Source organism: Polypterus senegalus, chromosome 8, assembly GCF_016835505.1.
Source record: "Polypterus senegalus isolate Bchr_013 chromosome 8, ASM1683550v1, whole genome shotgun sequence".
Taxonomy (NCBI): domain Eukaryota; kingdom Metazoa; phylum Chordata; class Cladistia; order Polypteriformes; family Polypteridae; genus Polypterus; species Polypterus senegalus.
The window spans coordinates 1,459,792-1,478,332 of NC_053161.1; the positions used below are offsets into that span (position 1 = coordinate 1,459,792).

Here is an 18,541-nt window from a genome sequence, read left to right on the forward strand (position 1 = left end):
CTGACCATCTGTGGGACCTTTATTTTCTCAAGTACTGGCCTACATTCGAATGTCTCTTTAGCTCACATGACTCCAGTCTCTAAAGCAAGGGTCACAAGTGAGTAAAGTATGCCAGGGAGGATAACAGCTACTGATCAGTACTTAGGTCACATATTTTTATAGGAGGCCTTTTATAGGTTCCTTTTAATAGGGAGCTTTTAAAAAGAAGTGGTCCGGGAACCCAAAAATACATAGATGTGATAATCCTATGAAATTAAAAGACCAGGGCATAGATTTAGCTTCTGATCAGCATGGCCATCGATGGCCAAGTGTGCAACCCCCATCAGAATGAATGCCGCTTAATGTAAACCACCTGGAGGAAAAGCCTAGTCTGCCAGGCTTGAACCAACCACCCCTTATGCCCCTATGCAATTCCACCAGCTGGGCAGCAGGGGTATAACATTTGGCACCCATGGTTCCAGGCACCAGCCACACATGGCATAGGCAGGCCAGGATTGCATCCTCCCTCCATGGCAGCTGCCCCTATCAGCCCAGTTCTCTCCCTCACTCATTCACACAGCTTTCTTCTCAACGAGTGATGGATGCTGCCTGGGGCAAAGGGTCAGGGTTGACCCCAGGGTCAAAAGGAAGTCAGCCTCCCTTCAACAATGACCCCTTAGATAAGAGGTGACTGTGATCGATTGGGGGGGAAGGGGGTGCTGGGTTTCTGTTCTTTTGCCAAAAAATGCAGCAGGGTCTGGTGCCACGAGAGAGGGACGCATTGAGGAGAGCGGGAGGAGAGATGGGTGCAATATTAAAGCAAGGAATGAACTGCAGGGAAGTTAACATTTTGCCACCCTAATTCTGCCCAACTACTGTTGCCTATATCATCCCCTGCTGACACTTGCAGGGTGAAAGTATCCATACGAACACTCACAACTTCACCATCCAAAATGAATAGCTGGCCAGGGTGAAATGCAGAAAAATGTCCTCCCAACAGACCTCCTGGCGAGCTGCCTTGTTGCCAGGGACCAGGAAGAGCTCCAGTCCCCATGGACCCCCTCTCACTGCTGCATGATGGATGACCCTGGCTCAGCCCCCAAGGACCTGCATTCGTAATCAGGGCCATTCATCACTCCCTGACAGGTGCCATTCAGTTAAGCACCAGAGCCGCCTGAGCCCCTCGAGCAGAGCCACATGCCCCCCCCCCCACAGGAGCAGGAAAAGCAGCCCACTTGCCCATTGCAGGAAACAGCAAAGCCAGGCGCCCCAAAAAATATCACTTGAGGCGGCTGAACTGTGCACAACTCGGCCAGGCGGCTCCTGTGCATGGGCTCGTGTGCGCGCAGGCGCGGCTGTCCATGGGGGAGGGGGTGCCGCTGTAAGCTGCCAGGGGATCGATGGGGGAGGAGGGGTGGGAAAAAGAGCACATTAATCATCTCATTACACACCTGTCAGGCCACGTACAATGACAGGGGGCTGCGGCAAAATGAGGGAGCTAGAGGCCTGGGTCCTGATGGCGCAACACACACACAAACACACACCAGTCCAACATCCCCCGCCCCCTGGACTCCAGGTTAGCGGGTACACACAAACATACACATGAACTAACACATGAAGAAGACATCGGCAGGCCTGCACTCCTAGAAGCACACATAACCCAGCCTTGGAGGTATTCGTGTCTGCGTCCAGTTAGATGTGGTTCCCGTGTGTGTGATGTAGGTTTATACACACACACACACACACACACACACGTCAGTCTTATACATGGAGACAGATATTTGCATGTAGAAACACATACAGTTCTGGTTTAGGCAAAGCAAACCAACACAAACCAAAATCATAGAGGGATATCCACAAGTGGACACACATGTAAATAAATCCTGTCTTGATGAAGCAGGAACCACAAAACAAAACCTAGGCCCATGTGGACACACCTACAAGTCCAGTGTCCAGTGATATGAATACACCAGTCCTGGTTTTGGAGACGCACCTACAGGCCATCATCCTGGTCAAGTAATGTGGACACATGCACACCCACTGATGTATTTGCAAGTGCACAAATGTGTGCTTTTATTGTCCATGGCACGTGGACACACTAGTCATACTGACATATTCCTATGTGGACAATCCCAATCCCTCCCGGCAAGTGGATGTAGCAGCACTACTTATAAACATACACAAACAATTTAATTTCATTTTCATTTTCCTACAACCAGTTTGAATTACAAAAAAAAAAAAAAACAAAAACACCTAAGAACAATAAAAATGTGATGTCATCCTTGGGATTCTTAAAAGAATGTGTTCTCCAGCCTTGGAAAGCACTGAGACAGGGCAGTGCGGCCCAACTGAAAGCCCTCCGAGACGCCACGGCCCTCGAGTGCTTGTCACTCCAGGTAACGCTGAGACGAAAGTAGCCGTGGAGATGAGTCCCGAGCAGGTGACGTCAACGATCTGCAGCGTCGCTCCGTCTGCTCCTCTCAACGGAACTAAAGGAACGAAAAGAGACAGGAGTGTTTGACAGCTGAGACTGCAAGTGGTGCCAACGCATAAAAACACTGGGCGTAAGTGGGCGAAATGAGGAACCGCAATTCTCGTTCGGTCGAATGCCAGAGATCTGCGGAGGGAGGGTAACACGGTGCGGCACTGCCCTCTAGCGGCCAGAGTGTTCAATGCAGACCGAGAGCGCTAAAGAGTTAAAGTCGGCTTCGCGGCACCTGCTGCTAAAACCTGTAAAAACTGGAGCCAAATGGCTGGCGTTTCTAGTGCTCCTCACCTTCTTCCACACCTTAGAGACCACCCTGTGCTCTCATCTCTTGAATGTACGAGAATATACTGGATAGTATTTCTATATGTTATGTAGTAAAACTGAGTTAGCTGGAATTTGAATAGGTAAAATTATACTTATATAGTACCAAATTATTTACATTTATTTTATTTGTATTTAGTACATATCTGTTATTAGTATTAGAAATATTTTTTGTGTGTGCAACACGTTTTGTTTTTTCCTTCTGGACAAAGAACCCTAGATTGCAATTAATTACTCTGGTGACAATGTGACACTCTGGCAACCACTTGGAGCAGCTTGGGACTATGATTAAAATAGTCAATTTAAGAAAAACTAAGTTAAATGTAATGAACAGGAATCAAACCCAAATTTTTAGAATGAAAGGTAGACAGACTAATCATCACACCCTGTGTGACATTGTTCCTCTGCCTATCGATCACATTGTTGTCATTAATTTGCTGTAAACATAAATTGGGCAAAATAACCAACTTTAGACTGTAAAATACGATCAGTAATGACATCTGAATGAACTGTAGGATTTTGAGCAATGCTACGAGTGGAAACAAATTATTGCTGGTACTGTGTTTTTGTCAAGTTCTTGATCCTCTTTGCAATGTGGTGTAAATTGGGTGTAATTGAGTCAAAGAGTGGGAGGGTGGGGATTTGGGGGTCTCTGTTGGGTTTTCAAATATGCTGATAGACATTTATTACATTAAAGAGCTGGGAGCCCCTTGGAGTTTCAAGTATGCAGATACAGTGCTTAAGAGCATGAGATGCCACTATACACTGGTACAAGCAACAATATACTGCCAGTATTCAGACGCTGAAATGGAAAAAAGCTGGTATGGTATTGGTGTGTATTGGCCTATTTTGAGTGCTCATTAGGACCACCTACTTTGACACTCAAGCGTAAAAGTTAATGTGTTAAAATCCTGACTTTAGGCAACTTCCAACATGTCACTGAAACAGTGCCAGGAAGGTAGCAATGGTTTTGTAATGGAGACAGATCATGTTTGTCACTTCAAATTGCAATAAATAACATTGGAGTAAAATATGGCCTCACCCAGAGCAGTCTAGGGACCATGTCAAAAACAGTGAGGGAGTGCTTGATCAAGTTAAATGATTAATCTCATGGGTGAAAATCAAACTCAGATGTTTGGATTGAAAGAGAAGCATGGTAACATTCTCACCACCATCACAACCAGTGTGATGCAGATTCTCTTCCAATTGATCACACTGTAGTATTTCTTGTCACTCGCAACCAAATTGCACTCTGGGGTCAAGGCCAGCTTATGAGAAGTAATTGTGTGTCAAATTTCAAGTCTGTAGCTTGATAAACAAAGCCAGGAATAAAGAACAAGCAAAGAAACAAATTGTGTCCTATACAATAATATCTATCTATCTATCTATCTATCTATCTATCTATCTATCTATCTATCTATCTATCTATCTATCTATCTATCTATCTATCTATCTATCTGTCTACAACACAATAAAGTGTGCAGAACGTGGGTCTGAATGCTTCCTCAATTCACCTGTTACAGTTGAAGTCAAACGTTAACATACACTTATGTTGAATTCTTTAAATCTCACTTCATAACTCCTCCACAGATGTAATACTAACAAACTATAAATTTGGCATATCATCTAAGACATGTACTTTGTGCAGGGAAAAAGTCATTTTTTTCCAGCAATGTTCACAGGCCACAGAGTATTTCACTTTTTATTGACACTTTCACAATTCCACTGTGTCACAAGTTTACATGCACTTTGTTAACTGTGCCTTTAAACAGCTTGGGAAGTTCCAGAAAATGATGTCAAGCCTTTAAGTAATTAGACAATTCACTTCTGACAGCATGTTATCCTAACTGGAGTCAACATGTGGATGTATGTTAAGGACTACCATCAATCTCAATGCCTCTTTGCTTGCCATAATAAGAAAATCAAGAGAAATCAACCAAGAACTCATAAAATAAAATGTGGACCTCCACAAATATAGTTTATCCTTAGTAACAATTTCCAAACGCATAAAGGTTCTAAGTTCATCTATATAAACAAAATTACACAAGTATAAACACCATGGGACCACACAACCGTCATACTGCTCAGGAAGGAGATGCATTCTGTCTCCTAGAGAAGAACGTACTTTGGCATGAAAAATGCAAATCAGTCCCAGAACAAGAGCAAAACACCTTGTGGAGATGCAGGAGGTAGACAAGTGTCTATATCAACAGTTAAAAACAGTCCTATATCAACATAACCTTGAAAGGCTGCTCAGCAAGGAAGAATCCACTGCTCCAAAGCCACCACAAAAAGGCCAGACTGCAGTTTGTAGTGGCACATGAGGAAAAATATCTTACCTGCTAGAGAAATGTCCTCTGATCTGATGAATCCAAGATTAAACTGTTGGCCATAATGACCATTGTTATGTTTGGAGAAAAAAAGGGTGAGGCTTGCAAGCCAAAGAACACTATCCCAACTGTCAAGCATGGGGGTAGAAGCCTCATGTTGTGGGTGTGTGTCTTGGGTGGGTTCAGGAGGGACTGGTGCACTTCACAAAATAGAAGGCATCATGAGGAGGGAAAATTGTGTTGGTATACTGCAGCAAAATCTCGAGAGCTGAGCAAGGAAATTGGTGCTCAGTTGCAAATGGGTCTTCCAAATTGATAATGACCCTAAGCATACCTCTAAAGTTTGGCAAAATGGCTTAAGGACAACAAGGTCAAGGTATTGCAGTGATCCTCAAAAGCCCTGACATCAATCAGATTGAAAATATATGGGCAGAACTGAAAAAGTTTTTGCAAGCAAGGAGGCCTACAAACCTGTCCCAGTTACACCAGTACTGTCTAGGGGAATGGGGCAAAATTTCAGCCACTTATTATAAGTAGCTTGTGGAAAAAAAATAAAATAAATAAAATAAAATTAATGCTACCAAATTTTAACAAAGCATTGATAATCTTGTGACCCACTGGAATTGTGTGATATAGTCAATAGAAAGTGAAATACTATCTGTGACCATTGTTGGGAAAAATTATTTTAGCCCTGCACAAAGTAGATGTCTTAAACAATATGCCAAATGTATAGTTTGTTAGCATAAAAATCTGTGGAGGGGTTATAAAGTGAGTTTTAAAGAATTCACCCAAAGTGTATGTAAACTTCTGACTTCAACTGTAACAGGTGAATTGAGAAAGCATTCAGATCCACTTTTTGCACACTTTGTGTTGTAAATTTAATTTTAAACAGGTAAATGATCAATTTCTGGCCACAAATCTACAGTCAATAACCCCTAATAATTGAAATCTCTCATTTATATATGCATGCAGACCCTTTGCTTTTGCACTCCATATTGTGGTCAGGAGCACTCAACCAGTGTATAGAAGTCCCCACAATTCACACTGCATTGTCAAGACAAAAAACAAATCATGAAGTCTAAGGAACTCTCTTTAGATCTCTGCAATAAAATTGTGTGGAGGCATAGATCAGGGCAAGGGGATAAAACTATTTCTAAAGATTTTAGTATTCCCAGAAGCACAGTGTCTTCAGTAATTGTGAACTTTAAAAAGTTTAGAACCATTAGGACTCTTTCTAGAGTTGGTCATCCAGCCAAATAAGGTAAATGGGCTAAAAAAGCTTTGGTTAGGAAGGTGACAAAGAACTCAAACGTCACTCCAACAGAGCTTCAGAAGTCCTCTGTTGAGATGGAAATACTTGTCAGAAGGACAACTATCTCAGCAGCAGTCCATCAATCTGGTATTTATTATAGAGATGCTAGGCAGAAGCCCTTCTTGAGTAAAAAAGGTATATGACAATATTTAAAGGATTCTGAGAGCATGAAGAAAAAGAGCTGCCTGATGAGACAAAAGTTGAACCCTTTGAGAAGAACTGCATGCTCATCACCTGCCTAATATCATCCTTACAGTGAAGCAGGGTGGTGGCAGCATCATGCTATTTGGGTGCTACTCAGCGACAGAGACAGAGAGACTGGTCAGAATTAGCAAAGGATAACAATAGCCAAATGCAGATAGGTTCTTGAAGAAAACCTGCTCCGGTATACATGCAACCTCAGACTGGGGCAACGGTTCCTTTTTCAGCACGGTGACGACCGTAAGCATACAACCAAGACAAAATTGGAGTGGCTTTGGGACAAGTATTTGACTGTCCTTGAGTGGCCCAGGCAAAGCTCAGATTTAAACACCATAGAATGTGTGTGGAGAGATCTGATGGATCTTGAGAGGATCTGAAAGGAAGAATGGGATAAACTAACCAAAGCCAGACGTGCAAAGCTTGTAGAGACTTACCTAAGGAAACTCAAAGCTGCAATTGCTGCCATAGAGGCTTCTACAAAGAACTGAATTAAGGGTCAGCATGTTTGTATAAATAAGAGATTTCAGTTTTTGATTTTTAATAAATCTGCAAACTTTTCTGAAATTGTTTTCACTTTGTGCAGAAAGTGAAGTGGTCTGAATGCTTTTTGAATCCAATATACATAGAATAGAATATATGGTACCCTATAATGTATGTTTCACTTTTCTATCAAATCTGTTCATCTTTCCACTTTCTGGTGTACTTATACCAGCAGCATCAGGCTCAAGGCAGGAACCGATACCTGGACACTCAGCTTGTTCATCGTTGGACATGCTCACTCACACAATGCCAGTTTAGAGTTATCAATCACTCTAACTAATATGTCTTTGTAATGTAAGAAGAACACACACGTTTTTAGGAAAAACATCATAACAGTAAGGGTAAAACAATGCAGACTTCTCCCAGATAATGAGTGGTCCAGGATTCAAGCTTAGCTTGGAGCTGTGAGGCTGCAGTGCCTACTCTAGGTTCACATTTGTGTCAGTTGTGCCTATTGGAAGGCATATCAGTATTTAATGATCTTCAGTTTCAAGCTAACAGCTCCCATTTGTTTCAGTTGTTGTCAAGAAGTTGAGGATAAGCCAAAATATTTGTACTGCAGAGTAGCAGACTTGCAAAATAGCCAATTTTCAGCTTAATGAGGAAACAAAATAAGGAAATCTTTCTAACAGAGGCATCTCTTTGGGCATCTATTAAACAGTGAATGCTATTTAACAAGACCATAACAAACACTTGCTTGATATTAATAAAAGACTTAAAAGACACCAATGACAACTTTAAAATAAGGCAACTAGTAGTGCATCAATTAGTCACTTAACAAAGGCTAACACAGCCTTAACAAAGGCTTTGCTTAGCTTGTAAGTATAGCAGTAGGTGATTAATAGATGTACTAAAACGAGTCCTTACAGTGAAGCAGGGTGGTGGCAGCATCATGCTATTTGGGTGCTACTCGCTAGCCTTTATTAGAATGTTTTACATGAATATTGAAAGCCATTTCTGTCACTGATGAGTTCAAAAAGTGAAAAGGCCTAAAGTGCTCAGGAGAAAAAATGGAAGTGTTATTAAGTGAGGATCTCAGCTGAAAAACTGAATCAGTGGAGCAGCAGACCTTCACCACTAAAAGCAGATAGATATGAGAAAACAGCTCACAATCCCAGTTTTGAGTGTCCTTATTTAATGGATTGGCCTGCTACCCAAGCAGTTCATGACATCTGCTCTTCCAAGCCATGACTGGCACAGCATGCAATATATGGATAAATAGGCATCTGGAAGTGTAAAGTATCCTTTGTTTGGATAAGAGAATGACAGCTTACATTCATCTCATAAATTTTACTTACATATAATGCAGATTACAAGATATAATGGGCTTTCATGATTTAACAAAAAGAGATGCCAAAGCACCCAGGAGCAGCCATAGTTGTGAAAGTACTTTAATGTATCACATTGGTTTTTCTGTTTCATGGACATAGTTGGCGAGTTGTCCTCTTGTGGTATTTTGCCATCATAATTGGAATAATTTTCACTACTGTGGTCCTGTCATGATGAGAGTTAAAGTATTTTGTTTCAATGTTAAGATGAGCTACCTTCATCTAGGTCAGCTTTAAGGATATCTTACACCCCCAACAAACCCCAACAGTCAATGAAGAGTAGAGTAGATGTGTTAGGAAGAATTAGTGATTCCCTGACCCCTTTGCTGCCAACATACTCCCTACCTTGTCAATCTCAATGGTGAAGTGTCAAGCAGTATTGCTGCAAAACAGATCAAACAGTGACTAAAACTATTCCTGACTCTTTAGTGTACCCAACCTTCTCCCACATCACACCCTCTACAGTTTGACAGACTTACCCTCAGCCTTCTGAAAATTCTGTTAAACTGACGTACAATTTTGGGGTACAGCATTGGTCCAAACAATTCATGTAAATAGGATATGACGACAGAGGTCCACATGACTATATGTACCATCTGGCAGAAAGAAAGACCATGAGTGAGCACTCATTAGATGTCCAGCCAATCTAACTGACCACAATTACTTGGTAACCTATACTCACATTCGCCACACTGAAAAGAAAGTTCTCTGATATGGGGATCCCATGAAGGTACAACACAAAATGTAAGGTGTGCTCACAGTAGCTGGTGTTGTCAAAGCCTCTAGAATCAGACAAAGCAGGAGAAAGAGAGAGAGATATTTCAGGTTTCTTGAAAGGAAATTTCCCAATCATGGTTAGTTTCTAGATGCCTGTTGTAGGTGGAATTTGCTGTCAATTCCATCATTCTCTTGGATCAGTGAGGCAGCGCACCATTTTTCTATGTTGTTTGACATAATTGAGAGAACCCCATACTCACCCCGAGCCCATATTTCAAGGGTTTAGGGTTGCAGAGCTTCCTAGGTACTGATTTGTTCTGTGACCTATGCAGTTTCCACCAAATCCCAAATATTTAGTCATCAGGGCTACTTGAAGTCAGGGACAGAAACCTGTTTCGTTTATTATTCACTCTGATAAATTAGGGCAGGTCAGGTTGAGGAGCTTGCTGTGGTACAGCACATTGCTGCACCCATCACACAACAAAATAGCTCAGGATCACTGTTAATAACTCCCCAAGGCAAACATGCGGTCCAGTCCAACCCTCAGGAAATGACCATCTATCTGTCACAGCCAGGTGTTATGTTGGCATCCACTTGGCCTGGTCCAGCGGCTCGGGTCATCAACACCCTCAGGGAGTTGCGCCCCATGGCCGTATTGCCGTAACTGACATTCCCTCATAACACAGGTAATGTGCCTCATTTGGGACTCCATGAGCACAAAGTCAATCCAGCGGTACAAAAGGATTCTCCGAAGAGACACAGTACTGAAGGAGTTCAGTCTTTGTCTCAGGTCACTGGATAGCATCTATGTCTCACAACCATATAGCAAAACAGGAAGCACCAGGACTCTAAAGATTTGGATCTTCATTCTTTTGCAGAACTATTGAGGGTGCCACACACCCCTTTCCAGTGACCTCATGACCTCCCATGCTTTCCCAATCCATCTACTGATTTAGGAAGAGTCACCAGGGACATGAATGGTCAACATTCTCTCCACAGACCAATACAATGCTGATGGCTGTGCCAAGAGGTCATTAAAGGCCTAGATCTCAGTTTGCATCCAGAACACTCATATGCCCAGACACTCAGCTCCTCGCGCAGTCTCTCAAGAGCCCCAATCAGAGCCTTCATTGACTCCACGAAGATAACAGCATCACAGCATCATCGTCAAAATCAAGATTGGTGAATCTTTCTTCATCAACCGCTGGACTCCACGACCCTGCTCACCACCCAGTCCATGCAAGCACTGAACAGAGAAGGAACAAGAACACACCTCTGACGAACCCCAGAATCAGAGGGATCCCACAAAGTCTCAGGATGTCTCACAGGGCAACTCGATCTACTGAGTCGAATACTTTACGAATATCGACAAAGGCTGTCAAGAAACTATGCTGTTATTTGCATTTGTTCTCAATGAGAATCCACAGTGCCAGGATTTTGGCAATAGTAGACTTCTTTGATGTAAAACCAGACTACTCCGGGTTTCTGGTAGTTAAGCAAGTGATCACAGATCCTATTGAGGATAACCCTAGCGAGGACCTTACTTGGCACCAAGAGCAGTGCTATCCCCCTGTAGTTGCCGCAATCCAGGCAATTACCCTTCCCTGTCCTGTTTTCCAGTCAGTTGGGATGATGCCTGAAACCCAGATGGAAGCAAAGATTGCTTGCAATAGCAGGAGGGTAGCTTTACCACCAGCCCAGAGAAGTTCACCTCCAATACCAGAGATCCCTGCAGCCTTACCTCAGCTGGTTCACCACCTGTGCAATCTCAATGAGACTGAGTGGTTCACATATAACTGGAGGATCAGCCTTAAGAACCATGGACCCGGAGATGTCCAACTTCTTAGTTGGAGGATCAGGTTTAAAAAGCTGCTCAATTTAGCCAGCCCAGTGGGTCACTACTGCAGCGTCATCTGTAACAACTGCTCCGTCACCCACACTGACTTCAACTCTCCGAGGAACAGATTCCTTTTGTAAGCAGGACATGGGTCACTAGACCATAGATGGTGTGTCACTTGCTCACAGATTCCTCTAACAAACGCCTCCTTATCTGACCTCACAGCCCTCACGGTCATCCTTCTCAGACCTTCTTTCATAAATTAGGTGAACATTTTATGAGGTTTCATTGGAGGTTTCAATGGAAAAGTCTTATTACTATTCTCAAAGAGCTCCTTACCTAGTTGACACTTCAATGACAAACAAAAACTCCAGTGGTTCTGTTCCTGTTGGAACAATATCCCCACATGGCGAGTGAGGCTGGCACAGCCACCTGCAGAGAACAGTAGTGTATTGAATGAAATAAGTAGTCAGGGTACCAGTGTTTTAAAGGGTGAATCAAGAACAATTACCTCACAGTGTTGACAGTGTCCTTAAAAATGACAAATCCATCATCAGTTGTGTTGATTTCTTCAGGGCTTAGCGGTGTTTCCCAAATGACAGCTTGCTGAGCACTGGCAATAAAGGGAAAAGGGCAATTTGTCACCAAAGAACTGCAGTGTATTCTTAGATACTCACAAAAAAAAGCAAAGACCATAGGGTCTGGACAGTTATTACATACCCTCCACTGTCAGTGTTATATAGCTTTATATGTTCAAGATCATAGTATACAATGTTCTCCTCATGATGAGGTCCTCCGCCAATCACTTTAAATGTGTAACTGCAGATGTCAAAAACACTGTGTGAACAAACCCCAAAATGCCTCCTTCCACATTCTCCAGGACCCTGATACCAACCTGCCTAAATAGGGATCTGAACGGCTGAGCACTGTGTCCTGCACAATGAAGAAAGGCCAAAAGTCTGCAAAAAAAAAGAAAGGTGCCCATGAAGATAAGATATTCCTACCTAGGCATTCTGATACAAATCCAATTCTGGAATGAGGTAGGTCTTACCATCCTTAAAATAAAAGCATGGCTTCAGAGGGGTTACAATAGGGCAATCCCGGTGCTTCTTCTTGTTCTCTTCCATGTACTGGACAGTGCGCTCAAAGTCAAATACCAGTCTATGATCTGGACGGCAACCCACATACAAGGGAACGGATATTTGGTTCTGGCATGAAAAAGAAAGGGAAGGTTAGAGGTGGGCAGATGTAAGACCCTCAGAATGAAATGCATATAGACCTTATGACGCAATGAAAAAAATGCAAGCAACAGTCATTATAGAGCAAAGTGGTCTCCATAGAAAAGCAAAACATGACTTAAGGTTGAGGGAGAGCAACATAAAGGTAGAAAAAGAGTCACAAATTTATCCACAGTCTGCCAAGCCTTGGGGGATTTAACCCCTCTTTTTCTGCTATCAACTTTCAAGACATTGCTATTATTTTTAAATTTGATAGCACCTTTTTGAAATTTGATAGCAACCTTTTAAATTTCATGTCAACTGTAACATTTGAGTTCAGCATAACAGGCACCTGCTGCAGACAATCATAGAAAACTCTCAGATTTCTGTGCTTCTCGGGTTAAAGGCACAGTGGTGTTACAGATAGATATGTACATTAAAACATAAAGAAATCTGAGCATTTTAACAATTAACCATACAAGGCCACATTGAAATTCATATTCAGCAGTTATTACTGATAACTATAGGCAGGGTCAGCCTCTTCTGTATTTGTCTTGAGAAAGACAGATAGTCCAATGATTTTGAGTTGGATGATTTTGGGTTGTAGATTTTTCTATGTATACAGTCAGAGTGCATTATCAGCTCCTATTCTATTGGTTTATTAAATTAAGTGAAAAAAAAATAAAATCAAGCATTGTTAGTAATGTCAGAAAGAATGCACATATCCCAATGAAAATGTCATATATTTATTTTCACATATTCACAAATTAAGTATCAGGATGATGTTTAGTTTCAGTGGTTGAACATATACCTGTTTCCTAAACCAGTTTCTTTATTACAAATCAACCAAAGTACTCAGTATTGTTTAAGTATATTTGTATAATAAGTTAAGGTATGAATGGATATATAGATTTTTTTTAAAATGTTGACCCTTTTGTCATCGCTACCTGAAATGGACTTTTCCTATCCATCATCTGCACTACCTCCCTATCAATTTCTTTGCTTCCTATTTGAGTGTAATTGGATTCCATAATTCTGGTAACTCCTTGTTGGGTTAAAACCATGAACATTACTTCTGTGTATTTTGTAGTTTAGTGTGATTTTATGAATAGATGTTGAATCCCAAATTACTAAACTGGATGGCTTGTTGAATCATTGCTAAGGCATGTAGGTTGGGCAAAACTATCAGTTTTGTGTTACTCCCTCTGTTGAACCCCTAATCATTATAAACTTTTGAAACTTCATAAACTCTGTGTTGAGTTAACCGTAATGTAAGTGCAAAACTTCATGAACATCCAACCAGTTGTTTTGGATCAATGTATATTTTTTGAGCTTGCCATTACAACTATTCCAATGATACTTTTGAAACGACTTAAAGATTAGATTTTAAACTGTTTCAACAATAATATGCACGCAAAATTTCATGAATGTTGACTCAACTGTTTTGAAGTGATAAAATTTATGCCTCCCCGCCACACCCACTCTTCCGGATTAAATGTTTAAAATCGATCTAGCCTGCTATTGGTTTAGCTTTATTATACATGCAAAGTTTCATTATGATCAGCTCAACTGTTATGAAATAATGCACAGTTTTTAGGTTGCCTAACTCCCCTCCCTAATGATATTTTTAAAACACCATATAACCTATCTTTTATGTTGGACCAACAGCAATCTACATGAAAAATTTCAAGAAAATTGGTTAAGCCATTTTTGCATGATTGGTAAACAAACAGAAAAACAGCTAGACAAGAGGTAATGTAAAGGCTGAGTTAAGGTCCACAGTGTGCAAAACAGATAAGTAACATCAAATCAAGCTGAAAAAGTCAAAAGACAAACAATACAATTTTATTTATTTCACTAATACCATCTTAAACTATGGGTCGTTCCCACCTTTTGTGTCAAACAGGGCTGTGACTAACAGTTGTATTCAATGGGAAAGGGTCACATACAGTTTGTGCAGTGTCTTGTGATGGTTCACCATGGGCATTTTAAGCAATCAACATTGTTCTGCTATGACTATCCACAGCATTTCTTCAAGGACTGGGTCTTGAAGACATTAAGAAGGGCAAGATTAGGCCTTAAACACCAAAAAAAAAAAAAAAGCTTAAGAACCACTGATATTGATAATGCAAGGCTATTGTAGACAATGTATTGATAATGCAAGAGAGAAACCAACCCTGTATGGGGCACCAGGGCATTCATACCCAGACAATTCAATTCAGAGTTGCTTATCAGCCTGACTGGTGCTAACTCCTGCCTTACTGTATGTCTGATCCTGCTATAATGCATTCTTGTCTACTATGATTCTAAACAGGATTAAGAACACAGGTATCACATGTGGGAGGAAGCTGAAAGAAAATAATGCATGGAAAGAGGAGAATATGAAAACTCCATGTTGATATCTGCCTGGGTTGGACTCTGAAACTGTGAAGGAATGTCACTAACCAATGTGCTGGACCAGCTCAGCATTCTTGGTATCAAATTAATTAGTAACATATTTTAAAATGCGGATTTTCATTATTTTAAAATCTGAGATAAAAATGAAGCATTAAATGCTAATATTACTTATTGTACCTGTCTGATATGTCTGTGGTTCATATTGTAGGTTGCAAAAACACAGCTGGAAGAAAACAATTTGCAGCAAAAGTGTCCTAGCGCTCCAAAAAATAAATAAATGGAAGGAAAACTTTGAGGTGGAAACACTGGAAACAATTATGGAACAGGGCATGATGTGATTGTTTTTGTACATAGCTCCCCACAGCAGCATTTTAGTATTACTTCAGTTAGGTGACAGGTAGCTATGATTTTCACATCTGAAGTGTCTTGCACATCTCCACACCGCATTGCAACTTATATTAGCGATTCAGTCATTTATAAAAGTGGACTGACAACAGGATACAATACTCCAAACTGGAAGATGGTATGGATGTCACAAATTAAAAGAGTTCCAAAACTGGTACTTGTTGTAACTGAATGTGACTGGCAGAGGTGGAGCAAAAAAAAAAAAAAAATACAGGAGAAAAATAGGTATGCAGTTGAAGAAGAGTGTGACCTTACAGGGGGATAATTTCATTTTAGGCCAGATTGAAAGAAATTTCACCAGGCAATTCTCTGTATTTAAGGTAAAACTAAAACATTCCTTTCATTTTAAGACAAAAGACTGTTTGGTAGAGAAAACACTGAAGTCATAATGGCCCTATGCTTGATAGAATCTCAGAGCTTTACGGGAGGGTCTACCAATCATACGTCTCCTCCCTTTCCAGTTCAAATACATTTTCTGCCACGTTCTACAGTCTCATGATTATGAGTTTATATTCCTCTTGCTTATTTTGTGTTCATATTGACAAATGTTCATTTTGGGATTCTGGTTTTGTATTTATTTTAGAATTATTTTGGTGATGTCATGACAGTGTCATTTAAAGTCTTATATTTCAGACATCCTTGTTTTGTTACGTTTCTTGTAAAACTCATCTTTGCACAGCAATCATGTTTTACATATATTTGTTCCTAGTTACTGAACACCCATGACTTTGATTTTTCACTTTTTCCTTTTAGGGTTTTTCATCTTCTGATCAAATCTTGCCATTCAGAATCTCTTCTTTTTGAAGAAAGCAAGATTTACTCTGAAAGATTTGCTCTATACCACTCATTTTGCATTGTTTTAATACATGTCTTCTACCATTCCCAGGGGTCCGAGATGGTCAGCATTTCATTGCATCACAATGGATGTGCTTGCATGATGATGCTGGCATGGTTATTGAGCTGATGTGGTCACATGTTCTTCTTAACAGATATAAGCAAGCATGGCTGCATCAGATCGTCAGCTCTTCTGAATTTTCTTCTTGTCCTACTTTTGCTACTTTGAAGCACTTTTTTTTCCATCTATACCTGTGACTTTGCACATTACTTCCATTAGAGCTTTTGAGCAACATTTTTTGTTTTGTGCTTTTGTGTGTATGGTTTGTTTTAATGGTTTAAAAAAAATTCTGCACTTCATTAGGAGCTAGTTAGAGTAGGCAGACGCTCGCACTGATTGTATAGAAAGGTGTGCAGTAAGAGCTTGCAATCTCTATGAAGTTCTGTCATTTAGCTTTCTTTCTCAGGCTATTGAAAGGACCTTGTAGAACTTTTGCACCATGTGCTGTAATAAGAATACTTCAATTACTGCTAATAAACCTTGATGAACCTGCTGCTGATCATAGTTTTTTCTTCCTTGTGTTAAAATCACTTTTTTGTTTAATTTATTTTGAGTTACGGCAGCATTATTTTTGATTGGTTCTGGTCCATACATTGAAATTTTTTCTATATGCAATAGTTTTATTTCTGAAATTATTTCATGTCTTACAAGATGCCACATTGTTTTTATTATGGACATCACCATCTGTTACTAGAAGTGTGTGACATATTACATTAGTTGCGCAGCAGCATGAAGGTCAGTATCATTTACTTCCTGGTATCTAAGACTGTGGATATTGAAAGAAAAAAAAACACTCTCTTTATTAGTGTGTGTAATGTCATGAAACTGATTTTACAATTCAACCCAAGCATTTTCAACTTTGAAATTGCGGTTAATGTTTAGAATTTTTGTGAAAGTAGGACTGATTTTCTGGCAGCCACCTCTAGCTTTGTTTAATTGCTGTTGTGATGTTTTGAAGATAGAAATCACTGTCTGAAATGATTGAGGATGTCAATAAAAATAATTACACCAGGAAATGAACAGCTTTCTAAGGGAGAAACCTAAAGCAAAGTCATTTGTCAGGCATAGGTACTGTACATCAAAACTATACTCAACCCAAAGATATTTTTTAAATGTTATATACCCGTATACTTTGAAGGGTTGGGCAAGAAAAATTTTGGATCTTCAATTTAAAAAGCACTGTGTAATTAATGGGAATGTACCTTTCCTGTTTATGGTGTACACTGAATTTTCCAGAGATAAACATTTATAATATTTTTTAGCAAAAAAATGAATGTGTTTTGCATGATTTGACTATACGAATGCATAGTGGACATGTGGATTAAGACACAAGTTACTTGGAAATGTCTTTCTTTTTTGCTTTGACTTTTTCACATTGTTTGCTGCTGCACAATGTTGGTCATTGTTGGCTCCCATTTTATCTGATTTTCCATCCATCTATTATCTAACCCGCTATATCCTAATTACAGGGTCACAGGGGTCTGCTGGAGCCAATCCCAGCCAACACAGGGCGCAAGGCAGGAAACAAACCTCGGGCAGGGCGCCAGCCCACCGCAGATTTTATCTGAATTATTTGCTATGTAATTTCTCCACAAAAACATGAAATTGAAAGTTTTTCTCATCCACCACTACAAACTACATGGGATATATATATGTCTTACGGAATGATTTTTCGGTGCAATATTCCTTTAATGTTTTAGTTAAATAAACCAATCAGCAATTCAAAAACAAAACACAAAGTTTGTTGTCAAAAGAATGCCAAAATGAAAAATCCTAACCCTGTCTATTGCCTTTCCCCTTCTACCCTGATCTGAAGACTGGACAGTTTATGATGCATAATGCCATCTCGTATAATGGCCGTGTGATGACATCACACATTATCTCCATACAATGTCATGTACCACACCCATGGGATCAGGTACTGATGTCATAAGTAAGAACAATATTGATACATACATAAAATATACAAATAGCACTGCCATTAAGTAAACCACAATCAATATAATGACATGACCAACATGTCACCAACATAACATTAAATATAAATAAGTATAATAATACTGATAACAACATGTGCAAGTACAAAGAAAAATTTCATAGAGCCCCATAACCATCTGACGGGTCCCTGAGAATTTAGCTTGGGTAAATATTTCTCTTGGCATCTAACACTGCTTAGACTTCTACTTATTTCAGCATTTTCATTGCTCAACATATACCTGAGACAGCCAGCTTGCAGATGAAGCAAGCATATATTTTCAACTGAATAAGGAGCGGTATGGTGGTGCAGTGGTAGCACTGCTGTCTTGTAGTAAGGAGACCTGGGTTCGATTCCCGGGTCCTCCCTGTGTGGAGTTTGCATATTCTCCCCGTGTCTGCGTGGGTTTCCTCCCACAGTCCAAAGACATGCAGGTTAGATGCATTGGAGATCCTAAATTGTCCCTGGTGTGTGTGCCCTGCCCAGGATTTGTTCCTGCTTGCGCCCTGGGATTGGCTCCAGCAGACCCCCGTCACCCTGTTTTAGGATATAGTGGGTTGGACAATGACTGACTAAGCAGACTGGTTATTTTAAAGCAT

At 40.4% G+C, this 18,541-nt stretch overlaps 1 protein-coding gene across 1 annotated transcript in view; it reads right to left on the reverse strand.

The window, feature by feature from the left end:
- Nucleotides 1-8,854: 8,854 nt before the first annotated feature.
- LOC120533666 (cation channel sperm-associated protein subunit gamma-like) overlaps nucleotides 8,855-18,541 on the reverse strand; it is a 100,931-nt gene continuing 91,244 nt past the window's right edge. The window contains exons 24-31 of the mRNA XM_039760565.1: nucleotides 12,105-12,261; nucleotides 11,949-12,012; nucleotides 11,774-11,872; nucleotides 11,565-11,666; nucleotides 11,393-11,485; nucleotides 9,182-9,281; nucleotides 8,979-9,095; nucleotides 8,855-8,881 (exon numbers count right to left, since the gene is read on the reverse strand). Coding sequence (XP_039616499.1) covers nucleotides 8,855-8,881; nucleotides 8,979-9,095; nucleotides 9,182-9,281; nucleotides 11,393-11,485; nucleotides 11,565-11,666; nucleotides 11,774-11,872; nucleotides 11,949-12,012; nucleotides 12,105-12,261 — 759 coding nt within the window. The remainder of the gene's footprint in view (nucleotides 8,882-8,978; nucleotides 9,096-9,181; nucleotides 9,282-11,392; nucleotides 11,486-11,564; nucleotides 11,667-11,773; nucleotides 11,873-11,948; nucleotides 12,013-12,104; nucleotides 12,262-18,541) is intronic.